General features: G+C 41.4%; 1 protein-coding gene across 2 annotated transcripts in view; it reads left to right on the top strand.

Moving 5' to 3' along the window:
* The window catches only part of rasal1a (RAS protein activator like 1a (GAP1 like)), a 66,694-nt gene that overhangs the window by 22,748 nt on the left and 23,211 nt on the right, over positions 1-20,735 (top strand). For both annotated transcript variants that reach the window (XM_088617945.1, XM_088617946.1), the window contains 7 exons: positions 2,796-2,877; positions 6,172-6,312; positions 6,970-7,061; positions 9,257-9,374; positions 13,732-13,885; positions 18,297-18,361; positions 19,093-19,205. In XM_088617945.1, the coding sequence (XP_088474071.1) occupies positions 2,796-2,877; positions 6,172-6,312; positions 6,970-7,061; positions 9,257-9,374; positions 13,732-13,885; positions 18,297-18,361; positions 19,093-19,205 (765 nt within the window). The remainder of the gene's footprint in view (positions 1-2,795; positions 2,878-6,171; positions 6,313-6,969; positions 7,062-9,256; positions 9,375-13,731; positions 13,886-18,296; positions 18,362-19,092; positions 19,206-20,735) is intronic.

Genomic DNA, 20,735 nt, shown 5'->3' with positions numbered 1-20,735 from the left:
CTTCCCCACTACATGTCCTTCTTCATACCACACTACCTCAACTGGGGTTCTGTTAACGAATATATTTCATTAATAAATGACAGAACTGACAGCTTCTTCAGTTATGACAGAAGAAGCTCAAAATCATTCCTATGCAATAGATCTTCTTTAGAGATCACAATTTCTTCCCCAACAACATAAAAAATGTCTTCTTAAATGGTGGTTTTTAATTTTCTTAAGAAATGTAAATAATGAACAATCACCTGCATTTTAAATAGAAATCAAGAGTTGAGACTGTTCTGCTCAATGCTCCTTAATGTGCTTGTGTGGGATTCTTTTAAATGCAATGCTTTGACAAATTTAGCCCTGAACTAAATTACCCAGTATTATAGCTGAAACTTTGCAATCAAATGGGGTGAAATCAATGTAAAAATGCGGCCTGTGATTATAAGCACACCCAGGTGTATGTTAATGGTGCATTAGGAAATGCAATTGATATAAATTTGTGGACAGACAAATGAAAGCCCAAGGTACTATGAATACAGAGCCAGACACAGACGTTTGGCAGCAGTTGCTAGGTTAAAGGCTAAAAACGCTGTTGTGTGTACTGTTAATGCAGAACTCTTATTAAATGAAAGCTTTCCTGAAGGCTGGGATTTATTCATCACTGAAGGTCTACAGGTCAGGAATAACAGAACTCCACACCATAATTTAGTATTCACATGTCTTCAGGCATGAAACCTATACCAGGGAATATTGTAATTTCATTGTCAGCTTGCATCTGATGAGACATGTAATACAATAATCAGAAGAGAACGAATTTGCAGTGAACAGATACTGTATGCCCTATATACTGCCACATAAAACAATCCAAATGCAATGAAGGGCTGTACTGAGATCCTGTCCTGTACTGGGATTCCCCAAGGCCTCACGCACACCTGACTGAACACTGATAGGAGTTGGGAGAGCACAAAGCTGGCCTGATTATCCTCTGCGCATCAGGCAGTGCAAGTGAGCCTTCCATCCTATGTGCTTATCTCTGCAGCCTACTGTATATGAAAAGAAGCACTAATAGCCTGACTTCATATGACAGCTGAAACTTTGTTTCCTTTTTTGGCTTTAACCCACTTGGTCAGCGGGACCACAGCCTGGCCATATAAACAAGAAAGCCAGAGCACAGCCCTCAACACGCTCCAGTAAACCAAGAGGGAGCAGCACTTTGGTGCAGCTAGAAATGGTCATGGTGTGTTTAAATGAAGCATTCTGGGAAACCGTGTTCTAGAGGCATGTGTGTATGCTCTACAGCTGGTAATTGGCTGGAATTAGAGTTTGTCTTTCTAGAAGAAAGCAAAAGTACATAACATATTGTGCTTGTGCAGTGTTTCTACTCTCCATGTCCTCCCTTATTGTTGTTGCAGCTACAACAGGGCTTGATTTTGATAAACAGGGTATGAGGGCAGAGGACTCATGCAAAGTCACTGCCACCGTGCTGTTCAGTATTGCTAGTAGTAGGAGCAGTAGGGTAGCACTGGCACTGTTTGGCTTGTATTAAGAGAGTGATTTTGAACAAAACGTTGCCAGGTGCAAAAGCAAAAGGTCTTCTTCATCTTCTGTCACACACCATGTGTATCTGAGAGACAACATATTGTGCATTCTGATCTGAATGTTTGTACGGTTAACAAAAGGAACTTACCAGCTTATGAACCCTAAGGAGGATTACCTAAAATATCCCGTTAGAACAAACCTGCGTGTCTTTGGGAGGTGGAAAGAAACCTGAAGACACAGGGAGATCAGGGACACAGGTGTCCTGGCCTGGAAGCCCTACAGCTAAGGCAATGGCATTAAACACCAGCATGCTGTCCAGAACAGAGTGGAACTCACTATCTGTCCGTCCATCCAGCCATTTTCTAATCGCTTCATTCATTGTAGGGGTGGGGGCAACCAGAGCCAAGCGTCCCTGAGCAGCTCGTTTCAGGGACAAACCCGCAGACTAGGGATCACTGCTAGGTTCTAGGATGGTGTCATATAAGATGTGGTGAGACTCAAGTGTAAAATGCATTCAAGAGCGTTTCCTGGAGATTCTTGTTTGAAGCTGAATCAGTGTCTCAACATTCACCGAAGTTCACACCCCTTGTGGTTCAAATGAGTAGGTTGATTTGAAACAGCTCAGTGGTTAAATACATCTTTGCTCACTTCTTCATTTGCAATGACATTTCAGTGTTTTATTTATAGCTATCTGTGCCTACTTAACTTGGCATTCTCTGCAACACATAGAGGCTTTGTCTAAGTTGAAAAGACCGTTTTCAGTAACAAAAAACTAAAAACTTTTATGGAGACAGGAAAGATTTCTTAAGGGAGAATGGCTTTGTGTAACAGTCACATGTTTGGCCTTGAGTAGTAATGTGATAATCTGCCTAAATAGTATTCTACTATATTTAATAAACAATTGCAATCAATAAGTGTCAAGGAAAAATAATATTGAGTGATTATCCATGTGTCACAGCTGTGAGCTGCTTGACCTATGAATCTAACTCAAATGCTAAAGATGTTTAAGGCTGTTAAATCTGAAGTAGTGTCCTTTTAACACATTCTCAATAATTTTTTTTGAGGGTCTTACAATGTTATAGTAAAGTTTTTTTTATTTTTGTACAATTTCCATTATATTTTTTATATCTTTCATTGAAAACAGTATTCTCTTTATTTCTATTAATATTTTCTTTCCAATAATCTTTGGCGAGTTTATCCAGGGTCCTGAAACCCTGATAGTTTTCTGGAAGTGCTGTGACTAAAGTCAGCTGTTTGCTTTGCCTCCACAGAGATCTTGCACCACGAGACATCTCAGGTACTTCAGACCCCTTTGCTCGCATCATATTCAACAACCACAGTGCAGAGACCTCGGTGAGCATTCTTCCTGCATCAGCTGTGATGTGCTCCTCTCCGGTGTGCAGTACAAGAGCTGTTTTGTATCACCATGTGCTAACCTGGGAAGTACAGACATGACAGATACAGGTGTGAAGGTTAAGGTTTTTTGAAGGTAGTATTCTGGAACTTGTATTCAGTTCAGGCCAGAAATTTTATTTCCATTCTTCCTAAGGCCCACTTCATTAAAGACAGGCCCTGTAGCTCATCAAACAAACTGAGCATCATCCATTCTGAACACACTGCATCATAGCAACCTAACACTACTGATTGCAGTGGAATGCATCCTTTAATACTGAGATACTGAGCACACGACTGCCCAGGACTCAAAACACTGTGCTGCTGAACACAGTGCAACTCTGCAGTTTTACTCTCTCTGGCTGCTTCCTGTCTTGGGCAGAGGTGTTGCCATTACCACACAGTGAAGCAGAGGGTCAAAACACTCTCAGTAACAGAAACTGTCAGTAACAGATCTGGAGAATCTAATATCACATGTAACCCAGGATTTAAACATGAACAACATTTAATACTCACAAACAAATTTCAGAACATTAAGATACTTCTGTCCTGGGAACCTGAACCACACTTTCACAGTTCTAGAGCTCTAGATGCATTTTCATTCCGGGACAAACCAGCTCAATATCTCCTGAATGCAATAAAATCTCCTGGCCAGCAGGAGAGGAAAGACAGATTGTTACAAATTTGCATAACAGGCAACATGTTATTTAAATAAAGACAAACAGATCCTGTTAAATAATTTGACTATTCATTAATGGCTTATAGCGTACATGCAGTTGTTATGAATAAAACATAAAGCACACAGGTTTTTATTTGAATATTGTCTTCAATTCAATTCAATTCGAGCTTTATTGTCCCCTCAGAGAAATTTGTTTTATGGCACAGTCAAACACAACACAATGACAAATAATGTCATTAATAACAAATGTCTTATGTAAAGACAGGTTTCTACCCTTTTTTATTTTTTTACCTAGGGTCAGTTGTTCCCTGTAGTTAGGCCACAGACAAACCAAGAGTTTACTACTGTATATGATGGGTAAGAGGCTATATTTATAATAGAGTATCAATTGTATATTTTTATTTGAAAATGTACAGGGTAAAATGTTTAAAATATCCTGTACCTGTCACTGGTAGAGGATATTCAAGATCCACCATCTTTTAAACTTTGAAATTTATCAGTAGCTAACTATTGGTAACTAGTTGATCCAAGGATCTCATCCAGATGCATTGTGAAATGTGTGTGTCTGTGTGTGCCCTACAATGGACTGGCGTCCCTTCCAGGGTGTGTCCTGCCTTGTGCCAGTTGCTCGCTGGGAAACACTGCAGCTCCATTTCGACCCTGAATTGGATGATGTGGTTAGGAAATAGATAGATGAACATAATGTGCAAATTGGCTAAAACTACAACTCATCTAAAAAAATGTAACATTGAAAGGACTATTAATGTGTGATTGCTACAAAACAAACTCCTTCCAAGTGTAAAAGAATATCTGAAGTCACAGTAGTCACTTACGCAAAGCTGTGTATTATGGTTCATACAAGTTACCGGATTACAAAGAATAGGAACTGAAAAATGTGCGTGAATGGTGTACATTATGTCTGAGAGATGACAGCCCATTTTTTTAAATTTAACATTCTAAAGAAATCAAGAACACAAATCAAAGTGACTAACAAATTAAGTCCTTTTTTCCCTGGGATATAACTTTTAATGGAAATGCACTGTCGTCTTTCCTATAGGGTAGAAAACCTGTCAAGTCAAAGAAAGATGGAAAAACGACAACACTTGTCCACTTCAGTAACCTTGCAGTGATTTCATTTGATAGGAATCTGGGGAGTTGATGTCAGGGCTTTCATTAGGATAAGAGCGTTTCAATAGCAGGACTTTGACTCTGAACAGAAGACCTGAATTTATAGACATTAGTTAAATACATAAAGAGAGCAAACAGGAACATAAACGTGCATGGAATTTCATTTCACCTCGGGGAAAGGACTGCAGCATGTGCTGTGAAGGCTAACAGACTTTTTAAAGCTTCATGTAAAGAGCCCTTTTTAAAATGTCATCAGTTATTTTCAAGTTTAGAATAAGCCCATCAAGATTCACCAGTTGTTTCTTCGTTTCTGATTGTCCTGTAGCTGCATGCCCTCCTCGGCGCAGGAAGGATGGCCTGCTCTGATATACCTCTCGTCAGAGCCATTCGTCCGTTGTCACACTGCACAGTCCCTGGTTCCTCACAGGAGAGGAGTGGTACTTGTCTCAGCGATAGCCCTGCATGCTTGAATGATTAGAAGAGTTGTGTTATGCTGGGGACCAGGAGGAGAGCCTCGGCTACCTGTCGCTCCCACGGGTCTTGCCAGTCGTGCAGCACAGTCTGTTGAGTCCTGGGAAGGACGGGAGCAATTGGATTCCAATCCTGGAAGTTCATGGGAAGGAAGTGGAGTTACACCCTGGATGGGACATCAGTCCTTTGCAGGATATGCACATACACACAAGCACAGAGGTAGGATTCAGAGACACCAAATGACCCATTCGGCAAATCGTTGGAAGATAGGCGGACACTGGAGCACCCCTTGAAAATGTGTGCCAACTCCGCAGAGAAGGTTTACCCCCCCAAAAAAAACAGATTAATGAGGTAGCTGGAGCTGGGTCAGAGGCCTGTGGATCGTGCAGCTCTCTGGGAGTGGAGTTTCACACCCCTGTTTTAAGAAAAGAAGAAGACAGCACCTTGGTCAACACCATTGCATGTTATTAAGACTTCGCTCACTCGCGTGTCAGGTGTAGTGATCCATTTGAAGAAAATACAGAATAATTCATTCAGACAACTTCATTTTCTTTTGTTTAAATTTGTTTCTCTTTCCAAGCTGAATGGCCTGGTCTGAATGGCCTCTTCTTCTTTCTACCCTTTCTCATGCTCTTTTTGACTTTGCCCTGCTTGAACTGACACTGCCTGGCTGATAGGGCTCGGCCCATTCTCTGCGTTTGTGCCTGCACTGGTTGAGCTCCTCAGCAGTCCAGTTGATTCTGTTAAAAGCTGTCAAATGCAACACAGGTGCAGATACAAGTGAGAGGGATTGGCATTTAAATGTCTGTGATTCTAGGTCTGTCTGGACAATGGTGGTCTTCAAAGTGAAGCTGATGTGGTCTGCCAAAGCTAAGGGATATCCTAAAACACCTCAGGATGAAAGCAGAGACTTCATGGAAAGAAAAGAATGTTTTACTGCAAATGTTTAGCTTTCCCAGTATTTCTCCCACATGCAGATTATTAAGAAGACCCGTTTCCCTCACTGGGACGAGCTGCTGGAGCTGGAGCTGGAGGCAGAGGAGCTGCCAGAGGAGAAGTGCGTCATGCTAGAAGTGTGGGACTGGGACATGGTGGGGAAGAATGACTTCCTAGGGAAGGTACTGTACTGTCTGTTCACCCCCGTACCTCCCTCATACAGTGTCCTTCGATACCGCTCTGTAGGTGCTGTCCATAAAACACACTCATGTCCTGTAGTGACCTTCAATACAATCAGGATTTCCAGCTGAGGTTGTGTTGTTTTTCTCTAAACAGATTCATTAAATTAGATCAATTTTCCATAAGCCTGGTTTCCATAAGCCCACTAAAAATCTTCAATAGTGAAGGGAAAGGTGAGGACTATGTTGCATGTGTTTATCTGTGAGTATATATATATAATTATAATACTGTATAATTGAATTGTTACACAATGTACAGCCACTTCAGGGTATATATGTGTTATTTAGGGTATAAGACTACCAACCTGTCTCCCGGTATGACACTGGTGGCCTTTTGCATAACCAATAAATTTGAAAATCAATCACTAAATACAGATACAGTATGTAACTTGCAATGGCAGTTTCTCAGTTATCAATTGCTGGCATATAATGTGCCAGCTGAGGTTAAACGTGTCCCTACATTTTAAACATACCTCCCCTCACCCAGAATGAGAGCGACTGAGTGATGCTTTGCCCCCCAGGAAGGGCCTAGTAACAACACTGTGCCCATGTGATGATCGCTGTCACGACCATGTGTGTGCGTATGTCCATGGCTTGCAGGTAGAGATCCCCATGGCCTGTTTGCAAAGGACCCCACTCTTGCAGGGCTGGTTCCGGTTGCTGCCCCTGGGAAACACTGAGGATGACGCAGGGTGAGAGTTTGGAAAGGCCCTTGTCAGGTCTTTGCTCTTGCTTTCATTTTATTTGCAAACTAAAGGACTGGGCTTCACTCACCTTGACTTCCCATACCTATGCTCTTTTTAAGGAAGCCATTACAGCATACAACAACAATTAAAGTTTAACAATTAAATTCAAATATAACCAGATTTGATTTCCAAATAGCAATGTACAGTACGCTAATAAAATCACAGAACCTTAACATCGCTCACTAGAGTTACTGAATAATTCCAGTCACATGTTATACCAGTCTTTGGAGTGGAGAGACCAGATCTTTTCACAAGGAAGTTTAAGACAAGTTAGGTATACAGAGCTGCCAATCGATAGACAAACTGCTTGACTCTGTTGCCATTTTTACCTCATGAGTAGAGTTACAGGTCCATTATAAAAGATGATCAAAGGAAAACAGTGAATGACATCACTGAAAAGAGGGCTCTAAGTCCCCTCACAACTTTAGAACATAATGAGTTATATATTAAAAACAAGAAAATGCTGCTACATGCTGCGAAATGCTGTTATCCTTGTGATCTGAGTGGTGTTTGTATCAAAGATACAAAGATTTTACAGTGGCCAGGAGTGTATCAAAACTTTCTGCACCCTTATGGCATGTTATTTTGGATTATTCCTTCAGGTAAGTAATGACTTCGGCGCTTCATTTGTGTAAAAATGGAATGTCATTGCTCTTCTGTTGCTGGTTTTGTAATGGTGCTGCTTATACCTGAGGGAAAGCAGCTTCCTGAGGCAGTGAGAAGAAGCTAAGAGCAGGCAGAGCAGGCAGGCAAGCACCCTGCCAGGGACGTTCCAGAAACGTAGCTGAAAAAACAGGCGAGCAAGACATCCATGGAACAAAGCACAGGGGGATCCCTTGGGGCTGAACTGAGGCAGGGTCGGAAATCCAAGTGTTTAACGACGTAGAGATCACCAAGACATAAGGAAGAGACTCTGAGACTAAGTGCTACAGAGCTGCCAATGTTAATCTGATCTGAAATAGCCAGCTCCCAAGGAGATGGGTGAGGTGATTAATCTCGCACAGGTGGAAGAGATGTCCTGACAGAGCATGTGGTCACAGCGACCAGTTGACTGACAGGCCTAGCAGAGGCTCTGCTGGTTGTCATAGTGATACTAGAGCTTTCTCTAGCACTCCGGTGGGAGTGGGTATGACACATTTAATACAGAACACCCCTTCAGCTGAATAAATTAAAGATGGCAGATGAACAGGCATGGTGTTACTTATCACCAAGACTATAGTTATGGGTCAGTATCCCTTCAAAGTTCTATTTACATTCAGTAAATTCAGTACATTCAGTACAGTACATTCAGTTAATTTGCTGTGCTTGTTGTCTAATGCATTAGATAGTTCTTAAAATAGTTTCCATTATACATGGATGCCTATGACAAGTCAGTAAAACATTTTAAATAAAAAAGTTCTGCAAACCAGTCATGGTTCAAAATGGAGTAAAAACACCACCTCAAAGTCACTGAAACAGTGGACTGGTTCAGAATAAACTAGAGGACAACAAGTGGATACTACATGGAAGTGTATTTTAAACTGAGAGCAGGAGTCACTTCTTCATGCAAAGGGTTATGGGAGTCTGGAACAAGCTGCCAGACATGTTGGTGAAAAAAATACCCTAGCTTCCTTCAAGAAATGGCTGGAAAAAAGATCCTTGATTCAACTACCTGCTACCAAATGGACTAGTTGGGCTAAGCATCCTCCTGTGGTCTGTAGACATTCTACTCAAAAATCAGCACTGTGTGCACATTTTAATTGTCAAATTTCTTTGCATAGTCCCCAGAGTTTCCCACAACAACAGGGACAATCGGTTCGCCCACACAGGCAGTGGCAGTGGTGAAGTGACAAGAAATTACAAGTGCAAGGTTATTTAAAACACATCACTCAAAAGTACCCACGTGTAAACTAATTAGCCTTCAGTTTGCCTTTGATCACAAATGTCAAATTTAATTACTGGAAGGGTCAGTTTAATGTTTCAGCATTTGATTGCTTTATGAAAAAATACTTAAGAATTCTGCTACTGTTTGATATTTGACTACCCATGACCTCAGTGCAGTAGTGTACTGTAAAGTAGTGATGTAGCAAGGAATGTCTCATGCAGGATTTCTGGTGATTGTGCTTGCTTATATGGTGGTGATGGGTTTTGATTCCTTCCAGGGGTAAACTGGGAGCACTGAGGCTAAAAATCCGATTGGTGGAGGATCGCATCCTGCCCTCCATGTACTACCAGCCTCTCATTGACCTTCTGGTGGAGTCTGTCATCTCCCCTGCTGAGGTGAGGACCCTGTTTCGTCTTGTCCAGCCAGAGGCCCTAGAGTGGCTCAGACAGTAAAGGTGTCCATTCGGGATGCAGGTGGTCAAGGTCTCTCCAGTTGATTGTTTCTGCACTGTTATAAATATGCCAAACGGCATGAAGTTTACCCCCAATCCATATTTAAATTGTGTCAAATCAAGTTTATTGTCATATGTACTTGAGCACAATGAAATGTATAATTGATCTAAATTATTGACTGAACTTGTTAATATTCCAAATGGAATTCCACTCAGCCTTCAGTCGTGGAGGGTGTTCTTGACTTGCCAGTCAATAAGCTGTGACTGTGTCTTACTGTTTGAAGCACCTATGGGCTCTTTTGGTCCTTATGCAGGTGACAGAATAACTGTTTAACAGTTGGAGATTCCATACTGATTGGAGATAAAAGAGCTAAGAAAACATTGCTGCATCTAAATTCAAAAATGCAAAACAATTCTGGGTCTCAACTAGACATACTGTAATTAAGAAGATATTACGCATACCTGCAAGATGCTGCTCTTTTAGGACTGAACTAAACACCTCACTAGAATCAAACTCCTGCCTGCTCACCTTGATGGATTAAACATCTCTCGAAGCCTGAAAATAGCCAATGTTGAAATATCACACAAGGTAATTCTGATTTGCATGAAGAGTGGAAATGTGCTGCTCTAATTAGGTATGTGCCACCCTAATGCTGCTGTGGTTCACCGGTCCAACAGCTGCCTCCCCCTGTGCTTATCTCCTCACAAGGGTGTGATGCAGCATTTTAGCTGGATCGCTCATATTGAGGCAACAACCATCTCATTGTATTCTACTAAAAATAACTGGAGCGAAACACCCACACTTGTTTAACCACTGTAGTGGAACAGTTACTACCTGTCTTTACTTGAAATTCACAATCAAGCATCTCCAGGAACAGCACATCGAGCACAGGGCAGACAATGTTACAGTGTCTTACCACTGTCATTTTACTGGAAGTGTTGTTCCCAGGGATATTCTGAGCACCTTAACAATGTTTCTGTTAGAACTTTCTGGTCTTGTTCTTGTAGCAATAGCTTGTGATTTCGTGTAATCTATTTCTAGCACCATTAGACATCTTAATGAAATGGGGCTGTATTAGACTGGTATCGAAAGATTAAGACACCCCTAGCTGAATACTACAGTAGGTCACATTTTTGACAAGGGAAATATGACTGATACTGAATACACAAGGGGGGACCTTCACACGAACTGAAGGTCACTTTGTCATTTTGTCTGGCGAAATAAAACACACACATAGCTCTCAATGCAGGGCCCACAGTACATGACAGGGACTTGAAAAGGACTGTTCACAAGCTTGCTTTAATTACAAGCTAAGACATTGACACACACTGACATGACACACCAAAAGCGGATTCAATGTTTAACTAGAAGAGTGAAGCACAAACCAGATGGTCACTGGCCTGCTTTCACAGCGCCATCTTGTGGCCCAGAAGGAGGTTAGTTACCATCTAGTCTTCAGACTGGTGAGGAAATCATTTTTATTCTTCCCATACTTTTTCTCCAGGTGTTTCTACTTTTAAGAAAAAAAGAAAAGATGTATCATAAAGATTTTTCAAATCTTTATTTTGAAAAAAAGCTGATGTTTGTCCTGTTTTTTATGGTATGATTGTGAAAATGCAATATTCTTTTAGAAACTCAATTTGAGGTGATAAGGGCTGGGGTATCTGTTAGAGAAGGCCAACTCCAAAGTGTGTTTAATTGGTTCTCTGGCTTGCTGAGCATTGAGAGTCATTGGAATTTCAAGTGCATTTAGATTTCAAATGGAAAGGGAAATGAGCACTGTGTATGGTATGTGGATGTCACAGCTTCTTTGTGGGCACTACCATGTCCATGAATGACCTCTTGAATTTAAAGAAGCCTGATTTGGATTAGAAACAGTGGTGAGGGAGATAAACATCAGTAAGAACATCTTAAAGTGTTTTTAAACAAGAAGAAGGCACATTAAATCCATGTGCTCTGTGTCCCAATTCAACACTTGCCAGATCTGTTTCACTGCAGTTACAGAAAGGACACCTTTTAATGGAATGATGTTTATTTCTGATGCAGAAATAAGAAATGATGCAGAAATAAGACAGCTTATTTCTGCTGTCTTCTGCTCACGTAGTGCCACTCAGTATAGATGACTTTGTTTATGTTGATTGAAAGCATTCCTCAAAATTATTTGCTGCAAATGATTAGAAGAAGTCTCTATCAAAATGTTGCCTCAGCTACCGTATAGTGGGCCTTAAATGTCTGAGATTAAAGGGGTGTTGAGCTATATTGAAACTTGAACATTTTATTTCAGCTCAACTTTATTGCTGCTACTGTATGTACAAATGGGCCACCCTTTTACAAAATTAGAATAAATTACAAAACTGATTTGAATGAGCACTGATTGTGCTGCACGAACATGATCTTTGTGTTTGTTCTTCACTGGGGCAAACTTGAAGGTGCCCACTCTAGGCTTTGGACAGTTTTTAATCATTACAAATTAAGCTTTAGAATATGTTAAAGCAATAAATGGCACATAATATAATACATGTAGGAATAATATTATATGCAGGAAATGGAGTGATGAGGTTTCTATGCAATACAGTGCTCTTTAGCCCTCTAAGCGAGAGCTTCTACAGGCAGAGTGTTAACACATGCTGGGAACATCAGACATGCAAACACAACTCCAGCTGGTGTCAGAGGGATCAATTGCTTGTGTGCCCACATTACAGATCCATGCAGGTCTTTACACAGCCATCGTGGAAAGGACAGGCGAGAAATTTATCTCCATAACACAAATTGCTTCAGCTATTCCAGTCTTCAGCAACCTGAGTTTTAAAGTCCAGATACAAAAGGTCGATTCCATGAGACCATGGTAGCAACTGGAGCATATCCGTAACATCAGACATGACTTGTACAATTTTGTTTTCTTCCTTTTCCCAGTTCAGAACTGTGTTTTCTGGGACTGCAACATTGAAACTACTCTAGTCTTCCGAGATCTCAGAGGTTCAGTCAGGCTGGGTCAGTGTAGGGATAGGGGCCTTCTGAAGACAAGCTGTGCAGTGAAGACAGATGGACAAAGTGGTAAAAACAAGAAAGAGAAGCACTTCCTCACAGACAGGGAACCAATTGAAGCACCGTTCCATGTTTGAACGACAGTGCCTGATGGGATATTTATATATGTGATCTTTGAAAGACATTTGAGAGACTTTTGCACCAGAGCCCATGAAAAAAAAGGCCCATACTGCAACTGGACATGAGTACTGCAAGCAGTGTAGTCTCTGAAAACTTGTCTTTCTGTTGCACAAATACAGTAAATGTGTTAGGGAAATAACTGCTTTGTCACATCCAAGTTGCTCATATATTTTTTTTAATACAGTATCTCATCAAAAACTTCCAAAAGTATTGTGCATTGCTTCTGTACAAGCACAAACCTTCCTTTATGATCATTAGACTTTTCCCAATTTTCTGTGTTTTATTAATGGAGTAAATTAAGCAATTTAATTGTTTCCTGGTACAACATGAAGAGGGCTTTGAACACGGTTTAAAATGGAAAGACAGTACCAAGCTTGGATTTCATCCAACTGATTACAACATTAGCATATGTTATAACACATCGTGATGTTTATTTAATGTTCTGAGAATTTAGTGCCAGGTTTTTTAATGACATTTTCTTTTCAGGTATGTGGAAATCAAAATGTATACTCGGGGACAGAAATAGGATTTACACAATATTGCAGTTTGAGCCTTTCCATGTTTTTCAGAAAAGCTCCAGATTCATATGAAGAAAATGACCGTGTGAAAGAAAGGCCGTTTCTAATGGAATTTCATGTCAAAGTCATATCTAAAGAATGTTCTGAAATTTGTAAAACTCCAATGGATCAAATGGCGTATTTGAGTCCCTGTGCATTGCTTTTCTACTTCAGGGATAAAACCTGTGCAAAACTACACAACAGAATATGCAGATCACACTGTCTTGCAGTAGAAATCTCGTTGGCTTCAGCGATTTGCAAACTGGATCACAATCCATTACCATAAGTGAAATAAAACACACATAGCTCTGAATTCATATTTTGCATGACTCACTGTACGTGAAAGGGACTGGAAGAGGACTGGCTGACGAGAAGTGGGAACTACAGTTTAAACCTGATGGTCACTGGGCTGCCTTCACAGCGCCATCTTGTGGCCTGGAAGGAGGTTGGTTACCATCTAGCCTTAAGACAATACAATGGACACCTTGCTGGCTGTAGTGATTTTCAAGTTGAATCGCAATTCATGAGTGGACCCAGGAGCAGGGACTAGAAAACACTGACCCCTGTTCTCTCCCCAGGTGGAGGACACAACTCCCTTGACCATGCTGGAGGAGGTGACCACAGTCGAGAGCCGACAGGATGTTGCCATGACTCTGGTGAAGATCTACCTGGGCCAAGGACTGGTGGTTCCCTTCCTGGACTACCTCAACACTCGAGAGGTGCACCAAACATGTGAGTGAACTCATTGAGGAAGTGTGCAATCGTCAACTGAGAAGATCATATGGAATCCTACTCCGTTGGGCCCCTGACCAAGACCATTAACCTCAACTGCTCCAGGGGTGCTGTATAAATGGCTGACCCTGCGCTCTGACCCCAAGCTTCTCTCCCTGTCTGTGTGTCTCATGGAGAGCAAGCTGGGGTATGTGAAAAGACAAATGCATAAGGCAAGAAACTGTATATGGCCAAGAAAGTGATCTTATCTATCTATCTTGGTGTGAGTGTGTGTGTCTGTGTGTGCCCTGCAATGGAGGCATATTCATATTTCACTTTTTTGTTGGACCAAGCCTCCCCTACTTTTGTGACTTTAGTGTGTTATGTTCTTTTGTGCATCTAAGTAACACTTACTTAAACATATTCTTGGTCATATCCGGCAGAGAGAAAAATCAAAATGCACCGTTTCTTTTTCATTCTTGTAATTGGTTTTGTTTTTTCTAGCTTCCCCCATATTCAGCCCTGCCTTTTCTTCTAGTACTGTTCCTGTTAATATAAAGAAGCAGTGCCTCTGAGTAGCTTACAGATATAATGGGCTCACATCACAAACCGGTATCCCACAGGGGAGTGAACTGTAATTTTCATCAACAGTTTTCCGGCACACAGACATAATGTGTGTGTAGGCGATTGACTGCTGCTGATGCTATATTTACCACCAGCGAAGAAATTATTCGCATAATTTCAAAATAATTTGATAAAAACCTTTTTTTTTTCTTCTCCTCCTTCTACGGTCTTCCCACCAGTACTACTTTATGTTAACGCTGGTACTGCAACCCGTGTTTCTGTTTCCATAGCGACACCACAGAGCTTGGATTAAAGAGCAGGCTTTCGGATCACGAGATCAGAACTGAAGAGAAAAAAAAATCTTAGGTCTTCTGTGCTGTTCCTCTTTGAAATGTGCTTTAACTCTGTATGTGCTGCACTAACCTACTCTCTGTGTCGTGTTTGCAATAACATGATTCTGCCCATCAACAAAGCCGTCCTGTTACTCTTTAAGGGTTACCATCAATATACATACAGCTGGGCCTAGCAACTGGAAAATGTTTCCATAAAAACAGTATGGTCCTCTTCTTAGAGGCGAAGGAAGCTCAAATTAGAACAACTGTTATGCCAACTTAATTTTTACTGTTCCTTCAGCAGGAAAATTAAGTTGCATTATTCATCCAAAACTGATATTTCATTGTACTTATGTGATATTTTATTATTTATAATGATGGCAGAGTCATGATTTTCATCCAGAAGCTGTCAAATACTGACCTTTGAAATGCATTTTCCACTGCACTGTAGCTCAACTAGCTAGTTAATTAATTCATCTGGTTTGATTAATTGGTAATTAATTCACTGGAAGACTATGCAATTTCTTGGGGATCCATTTCAGATTTAACATATCCACTTTTTTACATTCCATTTTAAACATTTGCATGTTCTGGGACTGTTTAAATTATTCACTTTGTACATACTGAACACAAAACACAATAAAATTGAAAACTTACAGTAGTAATGGGACAGACCATGCTTAGTCCATTTGGAAAGTAAAACCAGCTGGTGTTGGATCCCAGGTACGAGGCCTGTCAGCTTACAGTCCACTTAATAGAGCAATTGCCACACTTTGTAGCTAAATCAGTTTAACTCTGTTCAGAAGGTTTAAATTGTCACTGCTTGCAACACACCCTGGAGTCCTGGATTGTCTAGCTTCAGGGCTGGATCTGTTTACCTCAGGTTAAATCATTCTTGATTTTGTAACACCAGTGTCTCTTGGCCTTCATTAGAGCTCAAGTATTAGTTGCTGAATTGAGCCCTTAATTGAAGTAATTATTTAATATGAACTATTTCATTGTCACTGGTGCTTCAGCTGATACCAAGATATCTAATTTTTAAATTTTATGAGGCGATTGAAATTCTTAGATATTTTAGAAGCTGAAAGCAATGATGTTTTTATCTAGTCCAACAATGCCCGTGGAATTCATTTCATTACAGTCACTGAGCTGGGAAGATCAATTACTCACTGTAAGGCTGTCAGCCACTTGGAAAACACAATAAAATGGAGTTATCCAGGAGGGCTTATCATATCTTGATAATAGCTGTTATTATTTTCGGGTGAAAGATCTTTTTACAAGGAACAGAAAAGTAAAAAGTGATATTAATTTCAGTGCTTCCTGCCAAGTGAGGAAGCCCTTTAGGAATCATTTGCTGTAGTTATTGTCCTCTTTATTGAATATTTTTTCTGTCATTCAACAGCAACCATTTCTCATCAGATAGAGTGCTGTGGAAAAAGTCCATCTTGTACAGTGTTTACTGAAAATATAATACAATATAATTTCCAATCGCTTTATCCAATACAGGGTAAAATGGGAGCTGGATCCAATCCCAGCAAGGATAAACCCTGAACTGGATGCCAGATGCACGCACGCATGCACGCACGCACGGCAATCGAGGGCGTGACGGTGCACATGTCTGCCCTTCCCAGGATGCCTTACAATCTAGTACACCCAGTCAAAGACAGTCCGCATGTCTGTGGGGTCTGGGAGGATACTGAGCAAACCCACACTAACGCAGGACAGAAAATGGAGTCTCCAGACAGACAGACGTCTGGGTGTGCATCTGCCAGTTATTTGGGGGTTTTCTTCAGAGTTCTACTGGGTTTTTGGTGATGATCAGAGTGTTGTGGTCCTTGGCTTGGACACCCTGGTCTTTGCAGATGACTTACTCCTCCAGTAGTGGGCATATTTGTTGTTTATTCGGATTGATGGTGGTTTTGAGATGCCCAGGCTCTCTGCAGTGATTCTAATTAGAATATTCTTTGTGCTAATTTTCACATTTGCTTGCTGTCCATCATAAACAACTCTATAATCTTCATCTTGGGTTATATCTTCTAGCTAAAGGGATAGAACCAAAAGTAAACTTCAAAGGCTGCCAACAAAGCTGTACATCCACAGCTGTTTCATGTTTTCACAATTATTGCAACATGGAACACCTGAGCAACTAGAAACACCTGCCAGCCACGTACCCCAACACTCATACTCACAGGAGATTGAACACGGCATAGAAAATGGTTCTAACATAAACAAAAGTACAGTATGCAAAAATAATACCCAGGAATAAAAGTTGAAATTCTATTCTTTTGCTTCACATTATTTATTTGATGTTAAATACAAATTTTATTAATGCAGACAAAAAAAGAAATCTGTTCACTTCGCCCCAGTGTATTTGCACAAGTTTAGCTTTTTTCCTGAAGAGTGGTTTGGTTGCCGTCGCTATAGGGATACGGCAGGCGGTGGTGGCCATGGCAACTCGCTGTAATGAATGAAGAAATGTCTGATGTCAATGGGTCTCAGTTACGTATTGTGCAGTACAGTATGTCAGCAGCAGATAGTGAGATGGTGTTGGTGCTGGGATGGGGAGAGGAGATTGCCCCTCGTGTTTTCCATGGGAACACAGATTTGCATCTGAAGCAAAGAAAACAGAGAAGTAGGGAGATGGTAGGTCTTGAGTTACCATAGAAACACAGGGTGGAAATTTTAAAGTAGATTCTCCATAACATTGAGCCAGTGGTCCTAGTTCTCTGCCTAAGTGACATTAGGAGGTAAAATAAGATATTTTTTCTTTATTCCCCTTAAAGTCCTGAAGCAGCTTGTTGTATTTAGTGGCCATGGTTTAGCCTGACATTAAGGGAGGGTTTTACAAATTCAGTTCACAAGCTGCTTGTAGGGCTGCTTACAATTAAACAGTGAAAACTGTAGTTTGAATTTTATATATTTTCTCAGAAAGGGGGTTTAATTGTCACTGTTAAGGTTTAACTAGACCGAAAAATTTAACCGAAAATCGAAAAGCATAACTGAAGCAGATGTTGTTTTAAGAGACTTGAGGAGCTTGACATGAGAGACACGGGACAAAGAGGTCAAGTTCACCAGATACAGTAAAGCTCTATAAATAATATGCCCAGATGTTTTCTCCTTTGTTAAACTCCAGAGCTCCCATAATAAGTTTCTGCCCAGTACTGTATGCCTTTGGGCTGTGGGAGGCAGCCGAAGCTGGGAACCTATGGGAACACGGGGAGAACATGCAGACTCCACACAGACAGATCTGGAACTGAACCCCGGGCCCCAGTGCTGCAAGGGTGCGTCACCGAGCCGCCCAGGAGTGATCCCTGCCCAAGTCAAATAGTCACTGTGAACACAGAGGAGACATACATGCAAACGGCAACCTTGCAGAAAAGGCCGGCGTAGCCTTCTGCATCCTGCTGGTCCCCAGGAGTACTGGCTGCTGTTGTCACCATGGGCAGGGCGGGGCCGTGCAAACACAGCATATCTGGGGAGCTTGTTTTTTATTTGTGTGATGAAGACTGATTGTCCTGCTGTTCTCTGTTTCCTAGCGGATCCCAACACCCTGTTCCGGTCAAATTCCTTAGCTTCAAAGGCGATGGAGCAGTTTATGAAGGTTAGTTTGTGTGTCTTCCTCGCGGGTGAGCTTCCTTGTTTCATTGCTTGAGTGGTGGAAGACCTGGATTATAATGGTAGCCTGAAATTGATGCTTGTTTCCAGATGGGCCGTTATCCTGGTATCTTTAGGAATAGCTCTATCATATCTGGGGAAGCACTCCTGTCAGATTGGCCCAGGATTCAAAAACTGACTTTTTGTTTTGGCCAGATATGTAATAAAATATTAAGTGAATTTGTGATTCTTAACTTCTCTGTTCTCAAATTACCTGTCCTGTCACTTGTCACATTGCTGGGGAACTTTGCCTCACATTTTCTCTCTTTGTGAGCATGGTGTTAAAAAGGAGCGCACTGAAATATTCTATTGTCAGATGCAAGAAGTGCTCACCATTGACAAAGCCTCCATTAGCAGCTCTCCATCTCTTGCATTTGTCTTATGCGGTCCCAAAGAACCATTTCAAGTGTTTAAGATGCAAATTAATCAATATCATCCTTCACTTTGTATCACATGGTTATACTATTTTTTTGTGATATGCATATATAGGATGTTCTCTTTGCCTTGCCAGTACTCTGCCAGTACCCTCTTGAAACAAGTGGGCAATGACCTATATGTAGGGTTTTGACTCTACAACGCAAAGTGTCTCTTTTCCCTCGCTTAGCTGAGCCAGTGAAACACACTGTGAAAGCAGGTTTCTCCTGAGGCGTCTAACCTGTCTCGTGGTTTCTGCTACAGGCTGTGGGGATGCTCTACCTGCACGAAGTCCTGAAGCCCATTGTGAACCGCATCTTCGAGGAGAAGAAATACATTGAGCTGGACCCATGCAAGATAGAGCTGAACCGCACGAGGTAAAGCAGACAGCAATTTACACTACACAGAATTTCAACAGGAAAACTGTAACAGAGAGATGTCCACACACTGTGAAAACATGCTGCCACCTCAAATCAGCAAGCTCTTGTCCTGCGCAGCTCCTCTAGTGTCTGTATACATCATGCTCTTATTTGTCTTTGTACCTGCATCCAATACATGCATTACACTGACCGGCCAATGTGTTAAAAACTCCACTTTAAAAATATTGACGGACCCTGCACACAAGTGCTGTCTTGGAGTTGCTCAGCTGGGGATTACCTGTTGTAACTGGGCAGAGTAGCATTGGCTTCCAGCTGTAATGAGAAGATTGAGCTCTATATAAAGGAGGCTGTTGGCCTGCAGGAAGACGTCTGTCTCCGTTGTGCCCAGCTCTGGCTCAGGTAGGACACTGATTGCTGGTTTTCATCCCAGCTGGGTTCTGAATCTCCAGTGGTAATTGCTAACCTAATTGAATACTTTCGTTGTTTAGATTTTTATTAAACTTGCTTCAATGCTGGTCAATCATGAATGTCAAAGATAGCTCTCGTCAGGGGCACAATTTCTAACAGCTACAGAATCTAAACCTTTCTGCATCTTCTCCTGGCTGTGCTGGCTATTATTTTTACATAAACAGCTCTTCCTAATTTGTACACTGCCAGTGAGCAGATACATTCGGTGAACAGAATGTCACTGTATCAGACTCTCCCACAATGAGAGTTTTTTCAGGTGTTACATTTCAGGCAGCACACCTGAAGGTGGGCAGTTCTGAAACTCAGAAACTGGTATAGAATTGATACCAATTACAACTCCAGTCTGACCTTTCAAGAGCTGAAAGCAAATATCCCAGACAGAAAACTGAGGTCAATTAACCTGGGATTAAGAACTTTGCTTGAGGAAATATTAAAATATGCTAAGGTCCTCCAGGATCAGGGCTGGTGCTTCCTAACAAAGGGAGGCCCAGTGGCGCAGTGGTTAGTATTGTTCTCTGCATGTTCTAATGCTGTCTATGTGTGCCCTGTATTGGACTGGTGTCCTGCCCAGGGTGTACCCTGCCTTGCTCCTGTTGCTTGCTGGGAAAGGCTCCAGTATCCCTGCGACCCTGAACTGGAAGAAAAGGTACAAAATGTGTGGATAGGTTCCTATTAATTTGCCCTGCCAGTGTGTAGCCTTGTAAGGTTTCAGAACACCATCAAATCTTTGTGGTAAAAACCTGGGACAGTACGTTGGGAAGGGCATCTGATCGAGGTGTAAACAGTACTTCCTACTGTATGTCTTTGCTTTAACTGAACATCTGAGCACTGTTCGCCTTGCTTGGGGATTGAACTTAGTTTCAAACACAAGTCAAAAGAGTGATAATTTGCAAGTAAGTGACACCCTGGCTTCCTGTGGGTTTGCTCAAGTCACTGTGCATTCCGAAGCCTTGTTACTGCGCGTCTAAGAAAGAAAAAAATTGTGGGAGGTAGTTGCTTAGCAACCAGGAGGAACCTTATCCTCTTGGGAATATCAGTGTTTTATCTGAGATACGTATC

This window comes from Lepisosteus platostomus, chromosome 24 (genome assembly GCF_059453375.1).
Source record: "Lepisosteus platostomus isolate fLepPlt1 chromosome 24, fLepPlt1.hap1, whole genome shotgun sequence".
Taxonomy (NCBI): domain Eukaryota; kingdom Metazoa; phylum Chordata; class Actinopteri; order Semionotiformes; family Lepisosteidae; genus Lepisosteus; species Lepisosteus platostomus.
This window is presented reverse-complemented; position numbering and strand designations above follow the sequence as displayed.